General features: G+C 58.8%; 1 protein-coding gene across 4 annotated transcripts; it reads right to left on the minus strand.

Moving 5' to 3' along the window:
• Positions 1–859: 859 nt before the first annotated feature.
• Positions 860–21,681, minus strand: PEAR1 (platelet endothelial aggregation receptor 1). Of its 4 annotated transcripts, none has more exons than XM_055583931.1 (24): positions 21,551–21,681; positions 13,725–13,855; positions 11,776–11,951; positions 11,007–11,111; positions 10,698–10,798; positions 9,900–9,992; positions 9,390–9,633; positions 8,531–8,651; positions 8,208–8,344; positions 7,912–8,124; positions 7,418–7,592; positions 7,200–7,320; positions 6,303–6,466; positions 6,107–6,209; positions 5,827–5,973; positions 5,512–5,637; positions 4,517–4,645; positions 4,285–4,413; positions 3,882–4,094; positions 3,560–3,648; positions 3,315–3,450; positions 3,070–3,144; positions 2,735–2,983; positions 860–2,058 (listed from the first exon to the last, which is right to left on the minus strand). In XM_055583931.1, exons 3-24 carry the CDS (start codon positions 11,874–11,876, stop codon positions 1,907–1,909), a joined length of 3,123 nt encoding a protein of 1,040 aa, XP_055439906.1. In that variant the 5' UTR covers positions 11,877–11,951; positions 13,725–13,855; positions 21,551–21,681; the 3' UTR covers positions 860–1,906. The 4 variants fall into 4 exon arrangements, with proteins under 4 accessions (XP_055439906.1, XP_055439907.1, XP_055439909.1 ...); XM_055583932.1 differs by having other exon boundaries at positions 11,776–11,970; XM_055583934.1 differs by lacking the exon at positions 21,551–21,681 and adding an exon at positions 14,286–14,340.
• Between the last annotated feature and the right edge of the window lie 840 nt (positions 21,682–22,521).

Below are 22,521 nucleotides of genomic sequence, written 5' to 3' on the forward strand. Positions count from 1 at the left end.
GCCACGGAGGAGGACCCCCGGGAAGGGCGGAGTCAGGGCAGAGTCGGCCCGACTGGGCGGCAGGGGGTCACAGGAGCAGAGGAGCCCGGGAGGGCCGCACCCTGGGGACCCAGTGCGAAAGGAGAAGAACCTGGGTGGGGCTGTGGAGGAGGGAGACGAGTGGATCCCGGACTGGACCCGACCGGACCAAAGGAGGGGGCGGGGCTAGGGCGAGATCAGGGCGGAGAGGTGGGGCTGGGAGGTCGGGCTAGGAGCCTTCCAAAGTCATCCGCGAAACTGAGCCGGAGAAAGTCGGACGTCAACTCAGCGTATTAGGGGTCATGGCTGTCGGAGGAACCTAGGAAAGAGTCCGGGCAGGGACAGATCCAGTCTCCGGGGTCCGCCCTCCTCTCCTGTAAGGAGAGGGCCCTTGGTGGAAGAGTCCCAGAGAGACCCGCAGAATTGGCGAGTTGGCGTGGCTCTTGGTTTGTAATCTCGACCCCATATATTTAGCTTCCTGGAGGTCTGGGGACTTAGTTGATCCACTGAGTTAAGGAGGCGGGTCACGCTTCCTAGAAAGTTGGATTCAAAGTCCTCAGGTAGTCTAGACGCTACTGGGCCCCCGTCTGAGTATACCCTCTCCCTGTCCCCTCTGCTGTCCTGCCCACTCCATTCCATCCCCCCACCCCACCCCCACTCCCAGACCTTCCCACCTTTGAGCCTTTGTGCTGTTCCGCTGTGGAAATTCTACCCTTTGGGAAAGGCTTCGACCTGCCCAGGTTTGTAGCTCTCGGAGCAGCAATTTGCCCATCTATCTTAGCATTTGCCAGTATTTACCATTGGTACCTTTAACTCACTCAGCCACTCAGCCTTTGGGGGAACATTTATTGAGTGCCTACTATGCGTCAAGGGGAACCAATGTTGAATATAAACATGGGATTCCTGTTTTCAAGGAGCTTACAGTCTGGTGGGGAAGGCAGAGAATAGTCAAATAATCACATTAAAAACCAACACATTAGAGAAGTGCCTGGCACCCTGTTGGCCTTTTGCAGGTATCTGGTGCATAAATACATCTGTCTTCAATGCTATGAAAGAGAAAACGGGATGTGGTGTACAAGCAGGAGTTAACAGGTGAGTGGGGGAGGAAGAGCATTCCAGATGTGCTAAGTCCCTGTCATAGGAAGCCATGTGGCTGAGAGAAGAACACAGAGGCCGCTGTAACTGGAGCAGAGAGACAGGGAACACAGTTCAGAGTAAGGCTGAAGAGACAGACAGGCCAGGCCAGCAAAGCCTTTAAGGCCTTGGACAATTTTGACTGTAGCCCAAGAGCCATGGGCCACCAATGGAGACTTTCAGGCAGAGGTAACCTAACCAGCTTGTATTTTGAGCAGCTGATTGGAGGGAGGACCAGATGAATGCAGGGATGCCAGTCAGGCTATTTCTAGAGTTAACTGGGTTTGGGCTGCCTCTCCATTATAGTGAGTGCCCCAAGTCAGGATCAGTGCCTGGTACCCCTCTGAAACCACACACACACACACATACAAACACACACCCCTACACACACACACACGCACAGAGCCTAGGCCAGGAGTGCACAGAAAAGTTACCCAATATACATTTTTTACATTGATTTGGAATCAGTTATCCAGCAACACTGAACCCAGCAGTTTATGTACACAGGGCCCTGGGGGCCTTGGGAAGCACTGGGTTGGGGAAAAGGAACACAGACTTCTTCCTGACTGTGTTCCCATGATAGAACCTGGGAGCCAGGCTCCCATCTCCTCTCCATTCACTTCTTCTATTAAACATGTTCATATTCGCGGCCGGCCAGTCCCCTCCCTGCTCCTGGCAGGGTACAGTGGGCTCTGTCCTCAGCCTCAAGCAGCAAAGAACAGGTACGCTGACTTCTGCACACCCTCTCGGCTCCTCAGCGGTCCTGGCGCCGAACTGGGGGTGAGGGGGGGTGCCGAACTGGAGGCAAGTCATAGTGTACAGGGATGTGGCTGTTCTTGGGGGAGTCATAGTGTCCAGGAGGCAGGCCCGGGGGCAGTGGGGGCTGAGACCCCACAGAGTCTCGGTCTGGAGACAGAGAGGGGAGATGACAGAGAGGGAGAGGTGACTCCTCCCCTCCCACCACCCTCCTCCCCGCTCCAGCAGCTCCTGCCCAAAGCCAATGAATGGTGCCTGGCTATCCGCAGCTCCTCAGCTGCCAGTCGGGGTGGCCACCTCAACCTGCCCACCTCACAAGATAGGAAGACACTCTGTCACCTGCCTTGTTCCCAGCTTTTCTGGGTATCAAGTTCACAACTCAGGTGCTGTAAAACCACCATTTCAAATCCTTAGCGCTGTGAGGTGGGTATCGCCACCTACAGGCTCTAAGAGGTAGTATGACTTCCCAAACATCACCCTTGGTTTGAGCATAAGTCTGAGCCCCAAAGAAGGCTTTCCTCAGTGGTAAAGAATCTACCTGCCAATGCAGAAGATGTGGGTTCTATCCCTGGATGGGGAAGATGCCCTAGAGAAGGAAATGGCAACCCACTCCAGTATTCTTCCCTGGGAAATCCCATGGACAGAGGAGCCTGGTGGCTACAGTCCACAGGCTTGCAGAGTTGGACACGACTTAGCGACTAAACAACAAATGATGCCAAAGACCTTGCTCTTGCTGCCACTTCATGCCACCTCCACATTCTTGTCCCGTCCCTTCTCTTTGCCCTCGTCCCTGTTCTTTCTGCTCCAGTGGAAAAGGAGGGCTCACCATGGACCAGAGGGCTGGGCTGCTCATAGGTACCACTGTCTCTCTGTGGCTGGGGGTGTGGCCGCCTCTGGCTGTCCGGGAGCTGAGGAAGCTGCCTGGGGGGAGACCCTGAGGAAGGGCCTTTCATCTCCACGTAGCTGCTCTCCCGGAGGCTCCCTAGCAGGCTGGGCAGGTCCCGGATGGTGGCATAGGGGTTTTCACTGCTCAGGGAAGCCATGCTGGCCCCCAGCCCCTCTTCAGAGATGGGTCCTAAAGATGGGGGAAAGAAGTCAGGCTCAGTGGAGGCACTGGCGCCTAAACCCCAGGGCAGCCCTCCCCCCCGGCCGTGCGCTCACCTTTACTGTAGAATGGGCCGGGGCCATTACTGCTGCTGTAGCTACAGCTGTAGCTGCGGTCCAGGCGGCTGCTACCTAACAAGGAGACAGCAACCCGCCGTCAGGCCCCTGGTCCCCACCCCAGGGTCCCCTCCTCTAGCACTGGGGCCCGGAACCCCTTCTATAGACGTGTGCACTCAGATGGAGCTGGATGCTGGGCTGCATACGTCCACCCTCACCACAGGCCTTGGCCCCCAGGCTTCTACCTCTGTCCAGAGGCCCTGGCGGGGGCTCCCGGCGGTGCTTCCAGTCTGCAGGTAGCGTGGCATGGTTATCCAGTCCGTGGGCTCCACCTGGTCGCTCAGAGGCCTGGAGGCTGGCAAAGAGCTGACTGCCTGGAACCTGGCAGGGGACGAGGGGTGGGACAGGAACACGCAGAGCTGGAACTCTCCAGAGGCCTGGAGCTGCACCCACCAGGCACCCACCGTGCACGCCCACCCCTAGCACTGACCTTCTTAGTGGGTGGGGGGTTCGGTGAGCACTGTGATAGGGTGTGGTAGCTGGGGTTGGAGTAGTAGTGACTGTAGCTCGGAGGGACATCTGCACAAACAGACACAGTTGCGGGGTGGCCTGCCAGGTCAGACACAGGCCTGGGCCCAAGACAGCCGTTCTGTCCCAGGAGATCCACAGTCGGCCTTGCTGACCTCCCTTCCTCTCTCCAGCTCCCCACTTCCCATCTCCTAGGTCCAGGGAGGGATGCAGAAGCCCCGCATCCCACCTGCCCTGTGCCAAAGAGTCAGCGCACATGTGAGTCCCGCCCCGGGCCAGCTCACCTGGCATGACATACTCAGAGCCGTCCAGTCGTCCGCTGCTGTAGCCCACTGCCAGGTGCTGATGCTCCTTGCCCTTTTGCCAGTGACGGTAGCCAATGAACAGCGCCACCAGGGCCACCACCAGGGACCCCAGCACTGCGATGCCAATCACTGCCCCAAGCGAGTTATAGGCCACCGGAGGGGTGGGCATCATGGTGATCGGCTCCTGGCTTCCTGTGTGGGATGGAGCGGTTGCTCAGGACAGTGTCTTGGCCCTGTTGGGGAGCTTGGGATGCATGGATGGGAGAGGCCCCAGTAGGAAGGCAGGGTGATACAAGAGTACCACTTGGTGGAGACCTGGACAGGTACCTATGTCTTGGTTCCCTGGGGACAGTGCAGAGGCAGGGGCTAGATGAGAACTCACCGATCCTGCAGGGGGCACCACTGTGCCCTGGAGGACACACACAGGCCCCAGTCTCCGGGTGGCACCTCTCTCCGGGACCACACTGGCACGGTTGGGAGCAGTTGGCACCAAACATCCCTGGAGAACAGCCTGGGAGAAAGTGGAAGAGGAGATCAGAGGGGCAAGGGAATGGCAGTCCCCTCCTCGGGCTAGGGCTGGCGATCGGGGCATGGAGTTGCCCTTCTGTTGGTACCTTCCAAGCAGAGATGTCCGGTCCAGCCCGGGGGACAGAAACAGCTCCCATCCTGGGGGTGGCAGGTCCCACCATGGCGACACTGGCAGAGCTGGGCACAGTTGGCCCCCCAGTGTCCCAAAGGGCATGCTGCAGGAGACAAGGTTGGAGCCTGTCTGGCGGGCAGGGCCAGCGTCTCCTGGGTGAATTCTCAGTCCCCAGCGTCGCTGAAGCCTTCCACTCAGCTTTGGTCTCCCCAGAGACACCAAGGCTTCGAACAGTATCTACACACTGATGACTCATCTGCAGCCGTGTCTCTAGCCTGAATTTCAGATCCACGTGCCCAGCTGCCTGCCTAACCTCTGCACCTGTCTGTCTAACAGCCTTTCAAAATAATGTGATCAGGGCCAGACAACCAAAGGCTTCCAAACTGCCCTACATCACTTAGCTCTGGACTTTTTTTTTTTTTTAATATAAAAGAGAAGTAAATGCTCACACTATTCAAGGCATAATTTTTGTTTATATGATACTAGCAGATAATCTAATAGTTACCAAATTCTATGGAAAAAGTCATCTCCAAGATCACTTCCCTCTACCCTGCCCGTCTTTTTCATGGTAACTGCTTCTCATTTTCCCTTTTCAAAATTTGCTTTATTCAGTTTTTTGGACTAATCTTTTCCATGATGTTCTTCGTATGTTTATATGGGAAAGAGGCCATTATAAATAAATAAAAAATAAATTGGCGATGAAAAAAAAAAAAAAGTCCATAACTGAATTTATGGTTTTCCCATTTTTCCCATGCAGAAGGGCAGGGAACTTTTTTCCCTGACCCGTTCACTGCTGCATTCTGAGCATCTAGGACAATACCCAGCATGTAGGTGATGCCCAATACATATTTGCTTATTGTGTTTACATCAATGGCTGAATCAAGGTGGGTCCAGATCAGGGGAATGGAAGCCTCTCGGTCCTCAGCCCACCCCCTCGGCATGCACTCAGACACACAGGCCGCCACGTACGTTGAGAGCAGTCAGGGCCGGTCCAGCCAGCCAGGCAGTAGCAGGTCCCATTCGAAGGGTGGCAGGAGGAATGGTTGGCACACTTGCAGGGCACACAGCGTTTGCCATAGCGGCCAGGCTGACAGGCTGGGGGAAAGGGGCTCATGGTGACTGGGGGCAGGGGCCAACCCTCAGTCAGCCCTTGACTCCACCCTCTCCCACCTTGTGTAACCAGCCCATAGACTGCAGTCAGCACAGCAGACCAAGAGGGGTAGAATGGGGGCTTCTGGCATCTGGCACTGGACTGAAAGGCAGGCGGAGGGGAGGGAGCCTCACATTTCTGGCAGAAGGGGCCTCGGAATCCGGGTGCACAGACGCAGTTGCCATTCTTGGGGATGCAGGTGCCCCCATTCCTGCAGGCACAGGCATTGCTGCAGTTGGCTCCCCAGAAGCCCTCAGGGCAGGGCTGGTGGCAGCGGGTACCTGTGGGAGGGGTAGGATGAGCCTGGCCTGGGTCCCCTCTCCTCGTCCATAAGGATTCTCTGCACACGTGTCCTGTGGGATACATCCCCCCAACTCCACGGTAAGCCTGGGGCCCGCCCACCACACTGCTCACCTGTCCACCCAGCCTGGCACTGGCAGTGTCCGTGAACAGGATCGCAGCCGTCAGCATGGTCACAGTCACAGCGACTGGCACAGCCTTCACCAAACTGCCCCTTCTTAGAGAGGGAGTGTGGGGTAGGACAGGCCAGTAAGCTGGGGGATCCGGTGCCCTCCCCTCCACCCAGGCAGGCAGGCTGTTGTGCACTTACCGGGCAGGGGAGCTGGCAGTGGGTCCCATGCCACCCAGGGGTACAGGTACAGGCTCCAGTCTGGGGGCTGCAGGCTGCCTCATGGGCACACTGGCAGCTGGCATTGCAACCGAAGCCCCAGGTTCCAGGTGGGCAGGGCACAGAGCAGTTACCACGCTGCCAACCTGGAAGAGGGACTTGTAGGTAAGCATGGGGACCCAGCTGCCCTCCTGAGCAAGCACACACTGGGCAATGACTGTGCCAGACTCTGAGCTACCAGCACGGGGTGGGGATGGGGGTGCTCACGGCTCCATAGGAGACCAGCATGTGAATCGTTGGATGTTGGACAGAAGGCTGAATGACCGTCGGGGATGCACCACCCCCTTCTGGGTCTTGGTTGCCTATTCTGCCAAAAGAAGGGGATTGGCAGCAAACCCAAATGCTTACTGAGGCCCCATTAAGTAACTAAATGTGTTCTCCACGTCATGTATAAGACAATAGGGAGGAGTGGGGACTGGAGACTGGGACGTTTGTTAAATATGATGGAGAGCTAGTTAAACAAAACATGTGTGTCAGAACCCGGCCCTAAAGACTGCCAACGGGCCACCCCTGGTAGATCTCCTGGCGCCGGCATTCTGTGATTCTGTATGACTGAGGATGAGGAATGTTCAGCGAAGAGATGCCTCTGGCCTGGGCCTTTAAGGACAATTGGGATTTTTGTGGTTGAAACAAAAGCAAAGTGGATATTCCAGGAAGGAAGTAGCCTGGCTACTTTCCCGCCGTCCAGCTGCTGCCCAGTGATTCCGCCCCTACCCTGCAGCCTCTCCCCTACCCTTGGCCTGCCCCTGCACTTGGACTCTCCCTTCTTCCCATGGCCCCGCCCCCAAATCATCCTTCCAGGAGACCCCAACCCAGTACCTTCCTTGCAGATGCAGGTGCCATCGATGGGCGAGCAGGCAATGGCATTTTCGCAGGAGCAGCGTTGCGAGCAGTTGACTCCGTAGGTGTCAGGGGGGCAGAGGCTAGCGCAGTGCGGTCCCTGAAAGTGGGGGGGGAGGGGTGGGCGCACTCATCAGAGGGGCGGACGGACTCCCTGAGCCTCTTCTGCACCTCCCTCGCGGCGGGGCTCGCCTCACCGTGTAGCCGGGCGCGCACCGGCAGAGGCCGCTGTCGGGCTGGCAGACGCCGCCGTGAAGGCAGAGGCAGTGCTCCTGGCAGCCCGGCCCGTGCGTGTCCTGCGGGCAGCTCTCGTTGCAGTGGAGGCCCGCCCAGCCCGGCAGGCACGAGCACTCCCCGCTCATCGGGTGGCAGCTGCGGACGGAGACGCGGACGCCGGGCGGTCTGAGCCGGGGTCCGCAGGCAGACCTCCCCCCGCCCCACCCCCGCCTCCGCGTGGTGGGAGCCGAGCATCACTGGGTGGAGGGGGTAATCAGGGAGGCTCCGCGCCGTTCCGAGGGCGGTCCCCAACACCCCCGTCCCCGAGGCCCCGCCCGGTTCCCGTCTGCCACATCTGTGTCCCGCCCCCGCCCAGGATATGCCCCCGGTGCTTTTCGTGACTCCGGTGGCTTCAGCACTGAAGGCCTCTCCCACTGGCCTCCTGACCCCTTGACCACAACGTCCCACGGCCCACCTGAGGCTGTGTTCCGGGTCGCAGGTGCAGGGCACCTGGCAGCTGAGGCCGTAGAGGCCGTCGGGGCAGAGGCGCTCGGCGCAGCGGTCCCCGGTGAAGCCGTGTTCGCACAGACACGCGCCGTTGGCCGGGAAACAGCGGGCGCCCGGGGCACAGTCACACGTCTCAGCACAGTCCTGCCCGAAGCGGCCCACGGGGCACTCCTCGCGGCACCTGGGCGCCTCTGGGGAGTGAGCCTGGCAGACGCCGTCCACAGCCGCCCCCGCACCCCTCATGCCCGGGCTAACACCACTCACCGGTCCCCCGTGTATCCCGGAGCACAGCGACACTGCCCAGTGAATCGGTCGCAGAGGCCTCCGTTGTGACAGCGACATTCCTGGGAGCAGTTGGGTCCATGGAAGCCCTCGGGGCAGGGCAGGGAGCAGATGGTGCCCTGTGGGGGCTGAGAGGTCAAGAGAGCCCCAGGAGCCCAGCCTCCTCCCCATGGCCAGAGGACCCACCAATACCCTATACCCGCAAACACTCAAACCTCTCCAGAGCCCCCACAGCCTACCCTCCTCACACACATCCCCCTCAGAAGCCCTGGAGAATTCATACCCATAGGCCCCACCCTTCATACCGTCCATCCAGGTGGGCAGCTACAGGAATCCTGGGAGGCCTGGAAGACTCCACCATTTTGGCAAGGCGGAGTGCTGGGGCAGGAGAAGCCAACACTACTGGGTGAACAGGATACCTCGCAGCTGTTGAGCAGAGGGGGTGAGGTCAGTCTGTAAACAAGCAGTACCTACGGAATTCCCCCTTTGCCTCCCAGGCCCTCCGGACCCCAGGGTTCAGTGAGCCACACCCACCCGTCCCCGTGGTGTCTCATCCCCCTTCGCTGTTGGGCCGGGCAGGGATCAAAAGTTTCCAGGACTGGAAATGGCAGGGACATACAGCCCCATCAAGTGGGACAGAGTGAAGAGCCCATGGGTGGTCTGTCTGCTCTCCACAGCCCTCCATTCCACCTTTGCTCATGCTGGTCTCTCTCTGGGGGGGGGAACATCTCTGCCTGCCATAGTTTTCATCCCAAGGGCTCAACCCTGGAGCTCCTCCATGAAGCTGGATCTTTGATCTCCGACTAGAGGGATGGTCTCCCTCCTGTGACTCCCCAGTGCCCCCTGCACCCTGCCGTGCAATAGGCTCTCTGTGACTGTCTCAGCCCTACTTGGGGACATACTTTCACTCAGACGCTGGCTCATGTTATCTTCACAGCAACCCTTTGAGATGGACAACACTGCTCCCATTTCATAGAATACAAACTAGTGAAGAGACAGTGATGTGTTCAAGGTTGCTCCACCAGGGAACAGCAAAGCTGGGACCAGGATTTGGCCCCTTGGTGGCATCCCCAAACTGAGGATCCTGAGTCCCCTGCTGTCCCCGTATGTGCCCGTGCATCCGGGTCTGCGATCCCGTTAGTGTGCGTTCCTCCCGTTACATACGTGGGCCCGGTTCTCTCTGGGGGGCAGAGGCAGGCTCCGGTCTGGGGGTTACAGGGCGCCCCATGGCACTGGCAGCTGAACTGGCAGGCAGGGCCATAGAGGCCAGGGGAGCAGGGCTGAAGGCAGTGTGGGGGCTGCAGGCCAGAGGGACAGGAACACGCCCCACTCTTGGGGTCACAGGAGCTGCTGTTGCCGCAGTTGCAGGGCTTGTCACACTTCGGCCCCCACATTCCTGGGGCACAAGCTGGGGGATGAGAGGGTGGAAGGAGGTCACCAGGGGTCTTGCCCCTCCCCAGCTCCAGTTAGTTCCTATCTCTGTCTCCTGGTCCCCACACATGCCCCCATGCCTGGCTTTGGCCCATCTGCTGCACCGCACCCCCAGAAGAGGCAGCTAGCTGCAGTGGGACTCTGCTGGGCGGTTGCCCTGGAGTCCTAAGCACCTGTGCTCTGGTAGGGAGATGCCTCCTTGGAGGCACAAAAGGACTCGCCCTGCAGTCACCAGCCACTCACCACTGGAGCAGTCGTCACCGCGCCAGTCTTGCACACATTGGCACTGATTGGGTGCCACACAGCGGCCATGGACACACTCCTGAGCACAAAGCGCTGGGGCAGAGATGGGGGTTGGGAGTGAGAAGATGCTTCCATTCCTGCCCTACCCACCTTTTATCCTCTGAAGCCTAACCCCAGCTTCCTCCCATACCGGGGACCTGGAGTTAGCCTGCCAAGCAGCATTTCAGCCTCTCAAGATACACAAAGACTGAGAGTAAGCAACTCAGGTCAGAGCATGCCAAGATCTCAGGATTCTGGACTCCCCAGCTCCTTTCCATGAACTTCTCAAAGCACCTTGCTGGGAAATGAGGGTGGGGGTGAGGTTCCTCACATAGGAACCAGATATGGATGTTGTCCAGAGAGGGGCTGGGGTGCTCAGGCTGGGTAGGAGTCTCTGTAGGAGGTTGGTGATGGTCCAAGCTGAGGAAAGGGGAGACAGAGCGAGCAGGCTCCACTCCGGAGATTTCAGGGTGCCGGGGACGGGGGACAGGAGAGACTGGACAGCGACAAGTCAAAACAGATAGGGACAGGCAGAGTCAGAGAGAGAAGCAGACGCCGAGCCCAGAGACACAAGGACAAAGAGACCCAGGCGGCCCCAAGACAGAGCTGCAGAGCCAGAGACAGCTGACGGACTTGGAAAGAGGGAGTGGGAGAGACCTGGGGTCAACTAGAGACAGAGGTCTGAAGTGGCAGCTTTGTCCTTCGAGACAGACAGGGCCGGGGAGGCGGAGGGCAGGGGAGTAGCCCCCCTGGACTCACGGACACAGGCCCCGCGGCTCTCATAGAAACCCCGGCAGCACTGCAGCCGCATCCGGTGCTCTGTCTTCACCACTTGGCGGTACACGGTCCGGTAGACAACACTGGGGAGATCCAGAGCTGGCCCTCAGTCTCCCCTGCAGAGGCCCCGGCTTCCACCCCGCCCCAGTGTGGCCTGGCAGGGCCTGGGGCGCCTCCCAGCGCTCTACACTGGGGGAGCAGAGGAAGAACACTCTCTCTTTGCCGCCCCCCGCCCAGCCACACACCCACACAACACACCACACCTGCCCACGGAGGGGGTCGGGCACTCACGTGGGCCGAGGGCAGGTGTGCGGGCTCTCCCAGGGCCGGCTGCAGGGCTCCGAGGGGAGCAGGCTGAAGGGGCGGGAGTGCGACTCCTTGGTAGTGGTGGTGAAACTGCAAAGCAGGGATCAGCGTCGGGCCCAGGGCAGGGAGAGCCTGAGCTGGCACCCAGGGGCAGGGCTGTGGGGGCTGGGCCACAGTGAGGAATATTCAGATTTGCTCCTCCAAGCCAAGGATGGAGCCCCATCCTGTCGTTCTTCGATCTAGAGGGATCCTCCCTGAGTTGGAATATTCCTGGGAATATGCCATTCCAGCCTTCCATTCTCCACCCCTGCCCCCTGGGCCTCCTTCTCCCTATATGGGGAGATTGAGCTAGAACTGACTTCTGGGCCCAGAGGATGGACATAGGCTGAAGCACTTCTGGCCAAATCTGACCTTGTTCCCCAACCCCATCCCCTTTGCTCTCCCTGGGCGAGACCCTCTGCTTGCCCCATAGTGAATAGCTCCTCCCCTGTGTTTTGTCCTGCAGCCAGCCTCACACAGGGGCCAAGGAACTGGGATAAAAAGAGGACAGGGTCAGAGCTGAGATGGAGAATGAAACGATCAAGATGGGGATGGAGTCAGAGCATCCCGCTGAGAGGGTAGAGGTACTAGACGTAGAAATAGGAAGGAGGTGAGGCTGGAGAGAGGGAGGCGATGAGGAAAGAGGAGCCCCAGCGGGGAGAATAAGGAGCAGGGGGCTTGGGGCCCTCGAGGTGCAGCAGGGGCCCTCTCTCACCTTTCCCAGAAGCTGCAGGTGTTGGGGTCCTTGGGGTTGAGGGTGGCAGCCAGCCCCAGCTCCAGGGCCAGGAGAAGGAGGGCCCGGAGGGGTGGTGACATTGCAGGGCCCTGTGACAGGGCCAGGCGCGGAGCAGGTGAGAGGCACTGTGGCCACAGACCTGGAGGAGCAAGTCTCTGCAGAGACAGAGCCAGGCTGAGAGCAGAGATGAGGCTGCTGCCTCTGGTCCTCTGAGCCCTGCTCCCTGGGCTCCAGCTCTTTTTCCTGACCGCGTGGAGCACTGCCACACTTCTGAGTCTTTCTCACATAGTTTCCTCTGTCTGGACATCCTCCTCTCCTTCTTCACCTTGAGCACTCACCTTTCAAGGTCTAGCCCAAGTTTCACCCCTCTTTCCTTGCCCTGCTCCTAGGCTTCCACTGGCAGACAGCCCCCACCCATTCTTTCAGGGACCCCCAGCACCATTCCCCACATACTGCTGTTCTAGTGCCTGTTCCCTGACCGTGACTTCTGGAGGCAGGGACCTGTGCGTGAATTCCCAGCCCCCAGCCCAGCCCCTACCCAGGGTACCTGGATACTGTACCAAGGGTCCCTGGTGGCTCAGACAGTAAAGAATCCCCCGGCAATGTGGGAGACCTGGGTTCGATCCCTGGACTGGGAAGATCCCTTGGAGGAGGGCATGGCAACGCACTCCTGTATTCTTGCCTGGAGAATCCCCATGGACAGAGGAGCCTGGCAAGCCATGGTCCAGGGGGTCGAAGAGTCGGACACGACTGAGCGACTAAGCACAACACAGTGAAATAGGAGCCGATGAAGGGAAGTTATAAGAGAAGCCGGCCTGGGCTCAGTTAGGGAAAGAACTTTCCAACAGTTGAAGCAGTTCTGTGACAGAATCAGCAGCCTCGCGTGGTGAGCTCCCCTGAAGGTAGGCAGGCAGAGGCCAAACCACACCCTCCCCCCAGTTTTGGGGCTTCCAGCAGTTAGGGGCTTCCTACTGGGGAGGAATAGGACTGGGTCCCAGTGACCCTGAAAAAGGCCCCTCCCTCCACTGGTGCACGGGCACAGCTCCTACTGCCTCCGGAGAAGCAATGGTGGCTTCTCTTCCCAACTTCTTGATCAGTGCTGCCACATTAGTAGTTTGAAACCAAGCACGGGGGGATTATTTACACCACAGAAATAGGCAAACACCACAAAGCGGGGCCAGCACCCCTCCCCACCAGAGCCGGTTGTTAAAGCCGTGCCAGCACACCCCTGCACCCAACTCCAGGCACTGCCACCGAGGAGGTCCCCAACCTGACCTCAGCCTTGAGAAGCCCCCAGCTCCCTCTGACCACCCACCCGCCATCTGGAAGTGGGCTCTTCCCCCTCTCCTCCACGCCTGGCCTCACCCTGGGGGGCGGGAAGCGGCTCAGGACCTCAGAGGAGTCTGTTCTGGCTCCTGAGCTCAGGAGCAGCTGAGCCACTTGAGCAGCCACCCCCGCCCTGGTTTCAGATTCTCTGTTCAGTGTTCCTAAAACTTGCCCTGGCTCCCTCCTCTACAGCTCCCTGAGGCACCCACATCTGCTTATAATTTTCCCGGGAAGAGAGAAAGGTCATGGTAGCTGGCCCCTTCCCCCTGAGTATCTCTGGAATGCCTGCCGCAGCCCCGCCCCAGGCCCCCCACCCACACACTCTGAGCTCCCATCAAGGCAGCGCTCCTAGGGATGCTCCCCACCGTGGGTTCTGTCCCACCAGTAAACCCTCCAGCGGTGTGCTCACCACCCTCTCAACTACAGGGCTGGCCCACTTCTCTTCCCCAGGTTTCCTCATCCCACCCCCTGCAGTTTTGCAGAGCTCTGAGGCCCCCCCAGGACTCTGGTTAGGGGCCCCATCACAGCTCCCCGGGGCAGATATCCCACCTGCAGTCCTCTCTGTGCTCTTCCCGGCCACCCTCAGTCCCCAAGTAACTCACCAGGCTTCTATGGCATCCTGGGGCCTGAGAAACTCAGGTGAGCCAGGGACAGGGTGTCACGGTCCTCAGGCCCCAGGGCCTGGGGGCATCCACAGAGGATCCTGGGGGTCCCGGTGCTCAGGATATGGAGCCTGAAAACAGGAAATAGAGCCCAGCTAGAATGTGTGTGTGGAGGGGAGGCAGCAGGGAGCATCATCGTGGGCTGAGCACGTGGGGTGGCTCCATCCTCCCACCACCCTGAACTCGGAAGGGAGGATGGGGAGAGGTGGGGGAGGGCCAGAAGCCACCTTCCCAGCCCACTCTGAGGAGGGAGGGACCCAGCCTGGCCTCAGAGAGCCAGGCAGAAGTCAGGAGTGTCCCTCAGGTGACCCCCACAGTCTGGCCCCCCACCCACACAGCCCCCCAGCTCCCTCCCCAACAGATTTGGCTCCTCCTCCCAAGGTTCCAAAACTACACAAGCTCTCCTCTGGCCACCTCCCCAGCCCCCCCCCCCCCCCCCGTCTGGTCCCAGCAAGCCCGGGGACAGGACCCCGAACCTTCCATACAGTTCCCCCTGTTCACCTGTCAGTTGGTCCACACTCCCCTCTTCCTGGAGCCTGGCCTGGGGTCCCGTCCTCCAACAGGAGCCCAGTCTGCCTGGATGGAGGGTCATCACCATTGTTCCTGGGTGAGCCTCATCTCTGGCCATTCAGGGACCCCCCCCACTTCACCCCCAGGCTTCCCATGGTCTGGATCCGTTTCCAGAGCTCAAGGCTGCAGTGAGGTGGACAAGACCTGCAGCACGAAGGCCCCAGAAGGTGGAGCGGGGTGGGGGCTGCCGTCCCAGAGAGAGAAAGTCCTTCCTTTCATCTACATCAGCCCCCTGCCACCGGCCACCTCCTCTTAACCAACTTCCAGAGGAAACTGTTTAGTCGCTAAGTCATGTCTGACTCTTGGGACCCCACGGACCATAGCCCACCAGGCTCCTCTGTCCATGGGATTTCCAGGCAAGAGTACTGGAGTGGGTTGCCATTTCCTTTTCCAGGGGATCTTCTCCCGCATTGCAGGCAGATTCTTTACCGACTGAGCCACCAGGGAAGCATGAGGGGGGCTTAACCCTAACCCTAGGGGGTTGACTCTAATAACTAGAGGGGTGGGGTGATGCCATTTTCCCAAAGGGCCTCAGGGCAGGACTGGAGTGCGGAGGAGGCCCCAGCTGGTCAGTGGCGGGGCTGGAAGCCAGGGTGGGGCGGGTGAGATCAGTGGGTGGTCTGCAGGGAGGGGAGAGATAGGATGGGGATCCTGGCAGGGAGGGGCAAGGTTTGTGCTCACCAGCCTCAGCCCTTGAGGAGGGAACACAGGCCAAACCAGGAGCCCCCGCCTGGCGCCCTAGGCTTGTCTACATCTGAGCCTTTGTCCCTGAGGGGCTGGGGACCCTGAGACCCTGGCCACCATCCCCCAGCACCTCCAAGCCCAGCAGCACTGGGGTCCGTGTGCCCCTTCAAGGGGTTTAAATCAGACAACTACCAGCTTCCCATGTGAGCCCAGGGCCCACACTGCAGGCTCCCTTCTTCTTCCCATACAGACAACCTCCCCCTCTGCCCCCTTTCTCCACTTCACCTCTGGACTGAGGGACCCACACACCTTTCCTCACAACTGGAATACCAATGTGACCCCATGTATCATTTACCATGTTGGCACAAGCAGTGAGCTGAACAGTTTATATGGATCATCTCGGGTAGAGCTTATCTCAACCCACTGTGGTGAGGAGGGCATGGCAACCCACTCCAGTATTACTGCCTGGAGAATCCCACGAACAAAGGAGCCTGGGAGGCTACAGTCCGTAGGGTCACAAAGAGTCGGACACAACTGAAGCGACTTATCACGCATGCAACCCATGGCGGTAGCTATTGTTATTCACCTTACAGATGAGGAGACAGGCAAGGACAGGGTAAGTCCCCTGCCCAAGGCCACATGGACAGCAATGTCAGAGCTGGGATCCAAACCCAGACCAGCAGAGCCCTCCCCCTGCAGTTCCAGTCTCTCCCGAGCCCAGGCGGGAATCCCAGGGGCTTTGCATCTCTTTTTAATAGCCTTGATTATGGCGAGGGGGTGCCTGGCAGGGGTTGGACAGGGGAAGGGGAGTGGGGGAGGGGGGGAGTGGGCTGCCACAAGAACTCGATCAGAGGCGTGGGAACCAGGATGTGTTTACAGTCAAGAATGAGCTGACACTTCTCTCTCCTCCACCTCAAGATGCAAAGCAGCTGGGATCCTGGCCAGGCCTCCCAGTCCCCAGTCCCGCCTGCAAGGGCCCCCCAGCATCCCTGCCCTCTCAGCCTCCAGGCCCACGCAGGGCCCAACCCAGCTCGTCCTCCCCTGCTCTTCTATTCAGCCTGATCCCCTCTGGTGGGGAGCCCTTCCACCCTCACTGTGTTCCAGCCTCTGCTGGAAGGAGGGCAATGGGTCTGAGGCCTGTGGGAAGGGAGTGGAGCTCCTAGTGGACCGGAGATGGTCCATTTCTATAGAAGGCAGAGACCAAGAGTGGAGCTGATGGAAGTGAGACAGCAGGAGGGACTTCCCCACCAGCTCCCTTCCAGCTGCTTTTCTCTGGGAGGTGGTGCAGCAAAAGATGCCCTCTGAACTCTGCAGCCCACGCCACTCTTGTTCAAACCTGGGTTTGAATCCCAGCTCTCAGTTCCCTCATCTCTAAAATGGGGAGGGTAATAGTACTTCCCTTCATAGAGTTGTCGTGCAGAGTCATAAATGAGTTAATACAAAGAGCTTAGAGAACTACATGAGAAGCCCAATGAACAGCCACTGTTTGCTATAGCGTCCTTAGACCCAGTCTTCCTGCACCCAGAGCGGCCCCTTCCCCACTCCACTTGGCACTGTCATACTCTTTGAGTATAAATTCCAGGAAAAACTGTTTCTCTTTTTTTATCTCTTTTTGCTGAAGAACCCCTAGGATGATCCGGGAATGGGAATGGGGCCTTAGATGCTGACAAAGAGAAAGGATGTGCGGAGGGGAGGGGATCACGCTTCCCCTGAGAACCTTATCCCTCAGAATGAGGGGCTGCCCGCCAGGCACATCTACAAGCCAAAGGCAGTTGATGAGGCAGGACGCCTGAGTTCTGTTTCTCTCCGCCCCAGCTCTCAGCTTGATCACCAGCTCCAGCTCTTTTTCTTGGCTCCACTGCCCCACCCCACCTCCTCTCTTCTCTGTCTCTCTCTTCCCCTTTCCCATCTTGGACACCAAAGTTTCTAGTACTTACAAGCTGTACAACCTCAGGCACATCACTTGAGCCCTGTGAACCTCCATTTCCTCATCTGTAAAATGGGAGAACAGCCCCGCATCTCCCAGAGTTCAGTGGGAGTTGGAACTGCTGGTTCCAATAACCATCCTAGAACAGAGCCTCAGGCCACAGGCTGCTCAGTGGACGATGCAAGAACAGAATCCCCCAAGTTCTGGCTCTCTGCCTCTTTCTTTTTGTCTTTTCTTCATCAGAAACCCTCCGCTTTCTGTTGTTTTCTCTTTCTCCATCCCTTTCTTGGTCTCCTTCTGCCTCTCTCCTTCCTTTTCTGTATCAAAGCTGCCATGTACAGTCGTGTAGTGTGTTCACTGCGCTAGGGAATCTGCCTTCAGGTATGGAGTGGAGGCTGACGCCAGCCACGACCCACACACCAAGGTTGCCTCACCCTGTGGCTCTCTTGTCTTCCAGGATCTCCCCCTTGTCTGTCTGTTCTCTGTGCCCCTTCCTGACCTCTCTTTGCCTTGGAGACAGGATGGCTTGGTCCTTCCCACTCAGCAGAGAGATCCGAGTCCAACGACTTCCATCCCCCCACCACACAGCGATGCCCTCTGAGCCAGCTCTGCCAGCAGCCTAGACTGCTCTGCTCCACGTGCCACTCTGAACACCCGTGTACACACTCATACACACATGCACAAAGCCCCTCCTACATCCAGCCAAGCCAGGCCCCCGGCACGCCAGGCATGTCTGCCGGATGGAGGGACAGGAAGCCTGCGCACTCCTCGAGCTCCAAAGGCTGGGCGGGAAGGGAGCAGGGGTGAGGGGCCGGTCTTGTGTTCTCTGTGGCTCAGGAAACAGAAGCTAGAGGGTCCTCAGCCTGACCTGTTTACTCATCAGGAAATAGAGAAACTGCAAGAGTTCTGATTCACCAAACATTCACCACATGCCTGCTGGAGGCTGGAGCCAGTCCAGACCCTCACCATCACCCACAGGTGGAGTGACCGTCACCCCCGTGTCACAGAAGAGACCGGGGAGGGTCTCTGGTAGAAGGACTTGTCCAAGGGCCAACTGATCAGCAGAGGCGCCAGCAGGATTCGAATCTGGTTTAAACAACAAGGCAGTGGGGGGTGGGAGGTGACCTCTGGGGTGACCCAGACCAGGGAGTCGCTCCCCCTGCTCATCGCCACCCCCAGATAACCCCAGAAAGTGCACCTCCGCTCTGGCCACTGCCCCTCTCTAACACCTCTGTGGCTCCCCAGCACCCTGGGAAAGGGCACCCAGGGCCCAGTGGCCAGCCTCTGCTCCTGGGCTCCCATCACACTGGACGTTTCTCTCACCAGACGGCCACCTCTGGCCAGGCCACCTCTGGAATATCCAGGTCCTACCCCTCCTTCCAGGCCAGCCTCCTCCAGGAGGCCCCCTCAGTGACTCCACACCTCCGCTGTTCCCCACTTTCCTCCAGGCTCTTAGCACATTCACCGCTGTGGCCCAATGGAGCCCTGGGTTGTTCCCCAATTCTTCCCTGAAGCCAGCTTCAAGATGGACATGGGCCAATCCCCAGGGGCCCAACACTCCTCAAACTCCAGCCAGAGAGACCAGTGTCCCTCTGGGACCAGGTGGGACTAACCTGGGTCAAGCCAGGAGTTCACAGCCCCCGGAACCCTCAAGTCTGATGACCTGATGAGGTAGTGGGGACCCCATCCTGTGACTGCCAGCTTGTGAGTGAGGCTGGTTTCCCCGCCAGACTGAGACAGCCTCTAATTCCAGTCCTGTCTGAGGCTCTAAGAGTGGCCGGGCTGCCCCCCCAAATGTTCTCTCAAGGCTCCCATCCCCTGGTCATTATATTCTTGTTAAAGGCTGTCTTCCCCACTGGAATGGAGCTCCGTAGGGTCAGGGCACTTCTCTGCCTGCCTTACCATCATGTCCCCAGCTCTGGCCAGCACCTACAGGCACACATCCAGGGTGTGTGGCACCCAGTGGGCGGTAACTGAAGGTTGTGTGGAGTGGATGGACTGATAAACACTAAACCTTTTTTGACTTGGGTAAGCCTGACCTTATTTGGTGGGAAAAGGGGGGGAGGGAGAGGCTGCAGCTTGTTCCTGGCTCAGCAGACACCAGGGCCTCCCTTCCAGGGCCTTTAAGACCCAACATTGGTAAGTCCATGGGAGGTGGAGTTCAGAAAGAACTTCCCCACATTACAAAGTGAAAGGCAGCTCCAGACCTGCCCTCCTGAAGGCAGCAGGCAGGAATTCCTTAGGGCTGGCCTCCAAGTTCCTCTGGGATGAGGGCACGGGAGTGCTGGGCACTAAGTCTCCTGGAGAGGAGGGGGTGTGTGCTTATCCTGCACTTCCACTCAGGGACCACGCCCACCCCTCACTGTCTATCCACACACCTCCTTCTACACAGAGGAGGGCGCAGATGCTACCATGTGGGGGCGGGCTGGGAGGCCCAGACGGGAGAGGAGCTCAGAAGGCTCCATGGCCCAGAGCCTAGCTGTTTGCCAGAGACCCCCATCTTGCCATGTGTGGGCGCTGTGACACCAGTTACCACCCCTGTACGGTGATCTGGATCCTTTCTCTTCATTCTCTCAGTAACCCTAGAAAGTAGGTGCTATTATACTGCCTGTTTTGTAGATGAAGTAATCCCGCTTTCAGTGCCCAGGGACCAGGTTCAATCCCTCTTTGGGGAACTAAGATCCCACAAGCCATGCAATCCCCCAAAAAACAAATCCCAAAGAGGGTTAAGTAATTTTCCCAAGGGCACACAGCCAGTCAAGGGCAGGGTAGGTATGTGGACCAGGTCCATCAAGCTCCAAAGACAAGGCTGCCCCTGTAGGGCCTTCTCTTTGGTCTTCAGACTCTGTCTCTCCTTCTGTTTCTACCTTCTCTACCTCCTTATTGTTCTTAGTCTCTGCTCTGTTTTTCTAAATATGCTGCGTTTTTCCAAATATTTCTGCCCGTGTTTTTTCCATCTGTTGGTCTCTGCTTCCACATTTCTGATTCTCTTTATCTCTGTCTTGTCTTTCTCTCCTTCCCTGTCTCCTCTTGCTCCTCCTGCTAGCTTCTCTCTGAGAGGTTAGGTAACTGGACTGGTACCAACACCCTCCCCAGAGCTAGGATGGGCCCCAGGGCCCCTCATGCACCCCGGGAAGGGTCTTTTTCAAGGCTTCCAAGGCTACTCGAAGGAGAAGTTCAGAGCGCTGTGGTGGAGGCCCTGCCTGACCCAAGTCCCCTCTCTAGCGACGGGTGTTGGTGGCAGGGAGGCAGACAGCAGCCCAGCGACCAGGTTTCTGAACCGTGGTCGGGGCTGCCTAGAGAGCCAGTTTCCTCTTCTGGGAACATCTGATAGGGAATGGAAGGGGGGGCAGTGGGTAGTGGAGAAACAGATGCCAACCCTCAGCTTCACCTCCCAGTGAAGACAGGAAGACAGAGGGGAGCCTGGGCAAACCAGCTCCTAGGTGGCAGGGTGGGTAGCCCCAAGCGCAATGGCAAGTTTGCTGGGCAGGCTTTGGGAAACTGCAAAAACGGGAGAGACAGCAGCAGGGGACAGATGGCTAGAGAGGGGAGAGCGGTCCCACACCCTGGCCCCATGTGCCCACCCCAGGGACTATTGCATGGATTGGGATGGGATGGGATTCAGGCAGCTCCCTGACCCCGCAGGCCCAGTAAGCTGTAAGGCCAGTAAGCCCAGTAAGGCCAGGGTTGAGAGCTGACCCCTTGCCCAATCCTGCCTGGAACTGGGGTCTGGCTGAGCCTGGGAGCCTGGGAAACTCGGGCCAGCACAAGCTGTTCCCATCCCGGGGGACTAGGGTCACAGCCCAGCCTCGGGAAAGGCCACTCATAAAAGGCCAGAGCAGGACAGCTGAAAGTTCCCTACTGGAGGCTGGAGATGCGGCCCCCTCTGGGACCCCCTCACCCTCCTCCTCCTCACACACGCCAGCCCACAGGGCTTTCTGAGGATCCACACGCCTGAGATCTTTGGCCAACTCCCTACTCCTCAAACCAGCAAAGCTGTGAGCCCCAGGACCTGCAAACCTGGGTCCCTTCCCTCCATACTCCTCAAACAGTTCTCCTGGTGGGGAGAGGAGGGACCCTGTAATAAACACGGAGCAGGCACAGTTCTAAGCAGGAGACATGTTTTTGCTCTCTAAACCTCACAACAATCCCATAAGGTAGGCACTGTATCTTATCATTCCCCTTTTAGAAATGAGAAACCAAGACACAGGTCCTACAGCTAATAAGGGGACAAGTCGATTTGAACCTGGGCAGCCTTGACTTCAACGTGGGTGCTCTTTAACACTAGGCATCCCTTCAGCCAAGAAGAGGGCCTGGTAACTGCTTCTCTCTCCAGCCCTCAGAGGGGGCCAGTGGGGTGGTGGCTGCCCCTGGACTCACAAAGTCCCATACAAGGGGCTGGGAAGCGGCCTAATTTGCATGTTATTTACATGCAATTTCGTTATGGATGGCAACCCCCAATCCCCTTTGGCCCATCTCCACTGCCCCATCCCCTTTAGGTCTCTTTCCCCCGCCACACACACACTCCACCCAGAGGTCCCCCAGGGCAGAGTGGTCGCGGGACCAGGGCGGCGCCATCACTCACCTGCCTCGAGACCTTATTTCTCCGTTTGCCTGGGATGGGGAACGCCCAGGTGGGCCCAGAGGAGGACAGGGCAGGGGTCCTTGCGTGGAGCCCCAGCCCGACTGCGGGAGCGGCGGGGAGGCCGAACGTTGTGGATCGCTGGGCGGGGAGGGGCGCGGAGGGGCGGGGGGCAGGAAAGGGGTGGGAACTCGGGCCCTCGCCAAGGCAGGAAGTTTTGACAAGGAAACCGGGAGCCGGGGGAGGGGAGATCCAGAGTGCCCGGGGAGGGAGGCTGTGTAGGGGTGGGACCACGGAGGCCAAACGGCGGCGGGGCCGACCTGGCAGCCTGGACCGGGTGCAGAGAGGGGACGAGCACGGGACAAGAGCAGGGGTCCCGGCCCGAGTCCCTCCTTGGCTCTTCACCAGCTGTGCGGCCAGGGGGTACTCTGCCTCTTGGGCCTCAGCTTTCCTGTCTGTAAAGTGGGGTGGCGGAGGGAAATTAGTGAGATCGTCTACGTCGGGCACCTTCCCAGTGCGGCCGAACAACTGTTATCTTATTAGAGGCACGACCCGGGGATCGACCGTCACATCCCAGACTGGGAGAGCCGCGACGGGAAAATGTCTCTCCTCTTCTCCGGCCTGAGGAGGGTGTGATCCTGGGAAGCAGAGTTCCGCGGAGTCTCCGCCTCTGCCCGCCCCCTCGGTCCAGAGCCCGGGCGCTCGGGTGCACCGCGCGCGGTGGACTCTGCGCAGACCCGGCACGAGCCGGGCGCCACCTCGCGTCCAGCGCCCGCCTCCGCACAGCCGGCGACTCCGGACCTGCGAGAAGAGCATCGCCTCCGAGGTGGACAGCCTGTATCTCACCCTTCTTAGGGCACTTTTCCCTTCTCAGCCTCTGAGAGAACAGAGGCAATTTTCGTTAACAACTAATATTTGTTTTCAACGTCGTTATATCTTTAGGAATTGGTTCACTTAATCTATCGGTTCTATTT

This window comes from Bubalus kerabau, chromosome 6 (assembly GCF_029407905.1).
Source record: "Bubalus kerabau isolate K-KA32 ecotype Philippines breed swamp buffalo chromosome 6, PCC_UOA_SB_1v2, whole genome shotgun sequence".
NCBI lineage: Eukaryota > Metazoa > Chordata > Mammalia > Artiodactyla > Bovidae > Bubalus > Bubalus kerabau.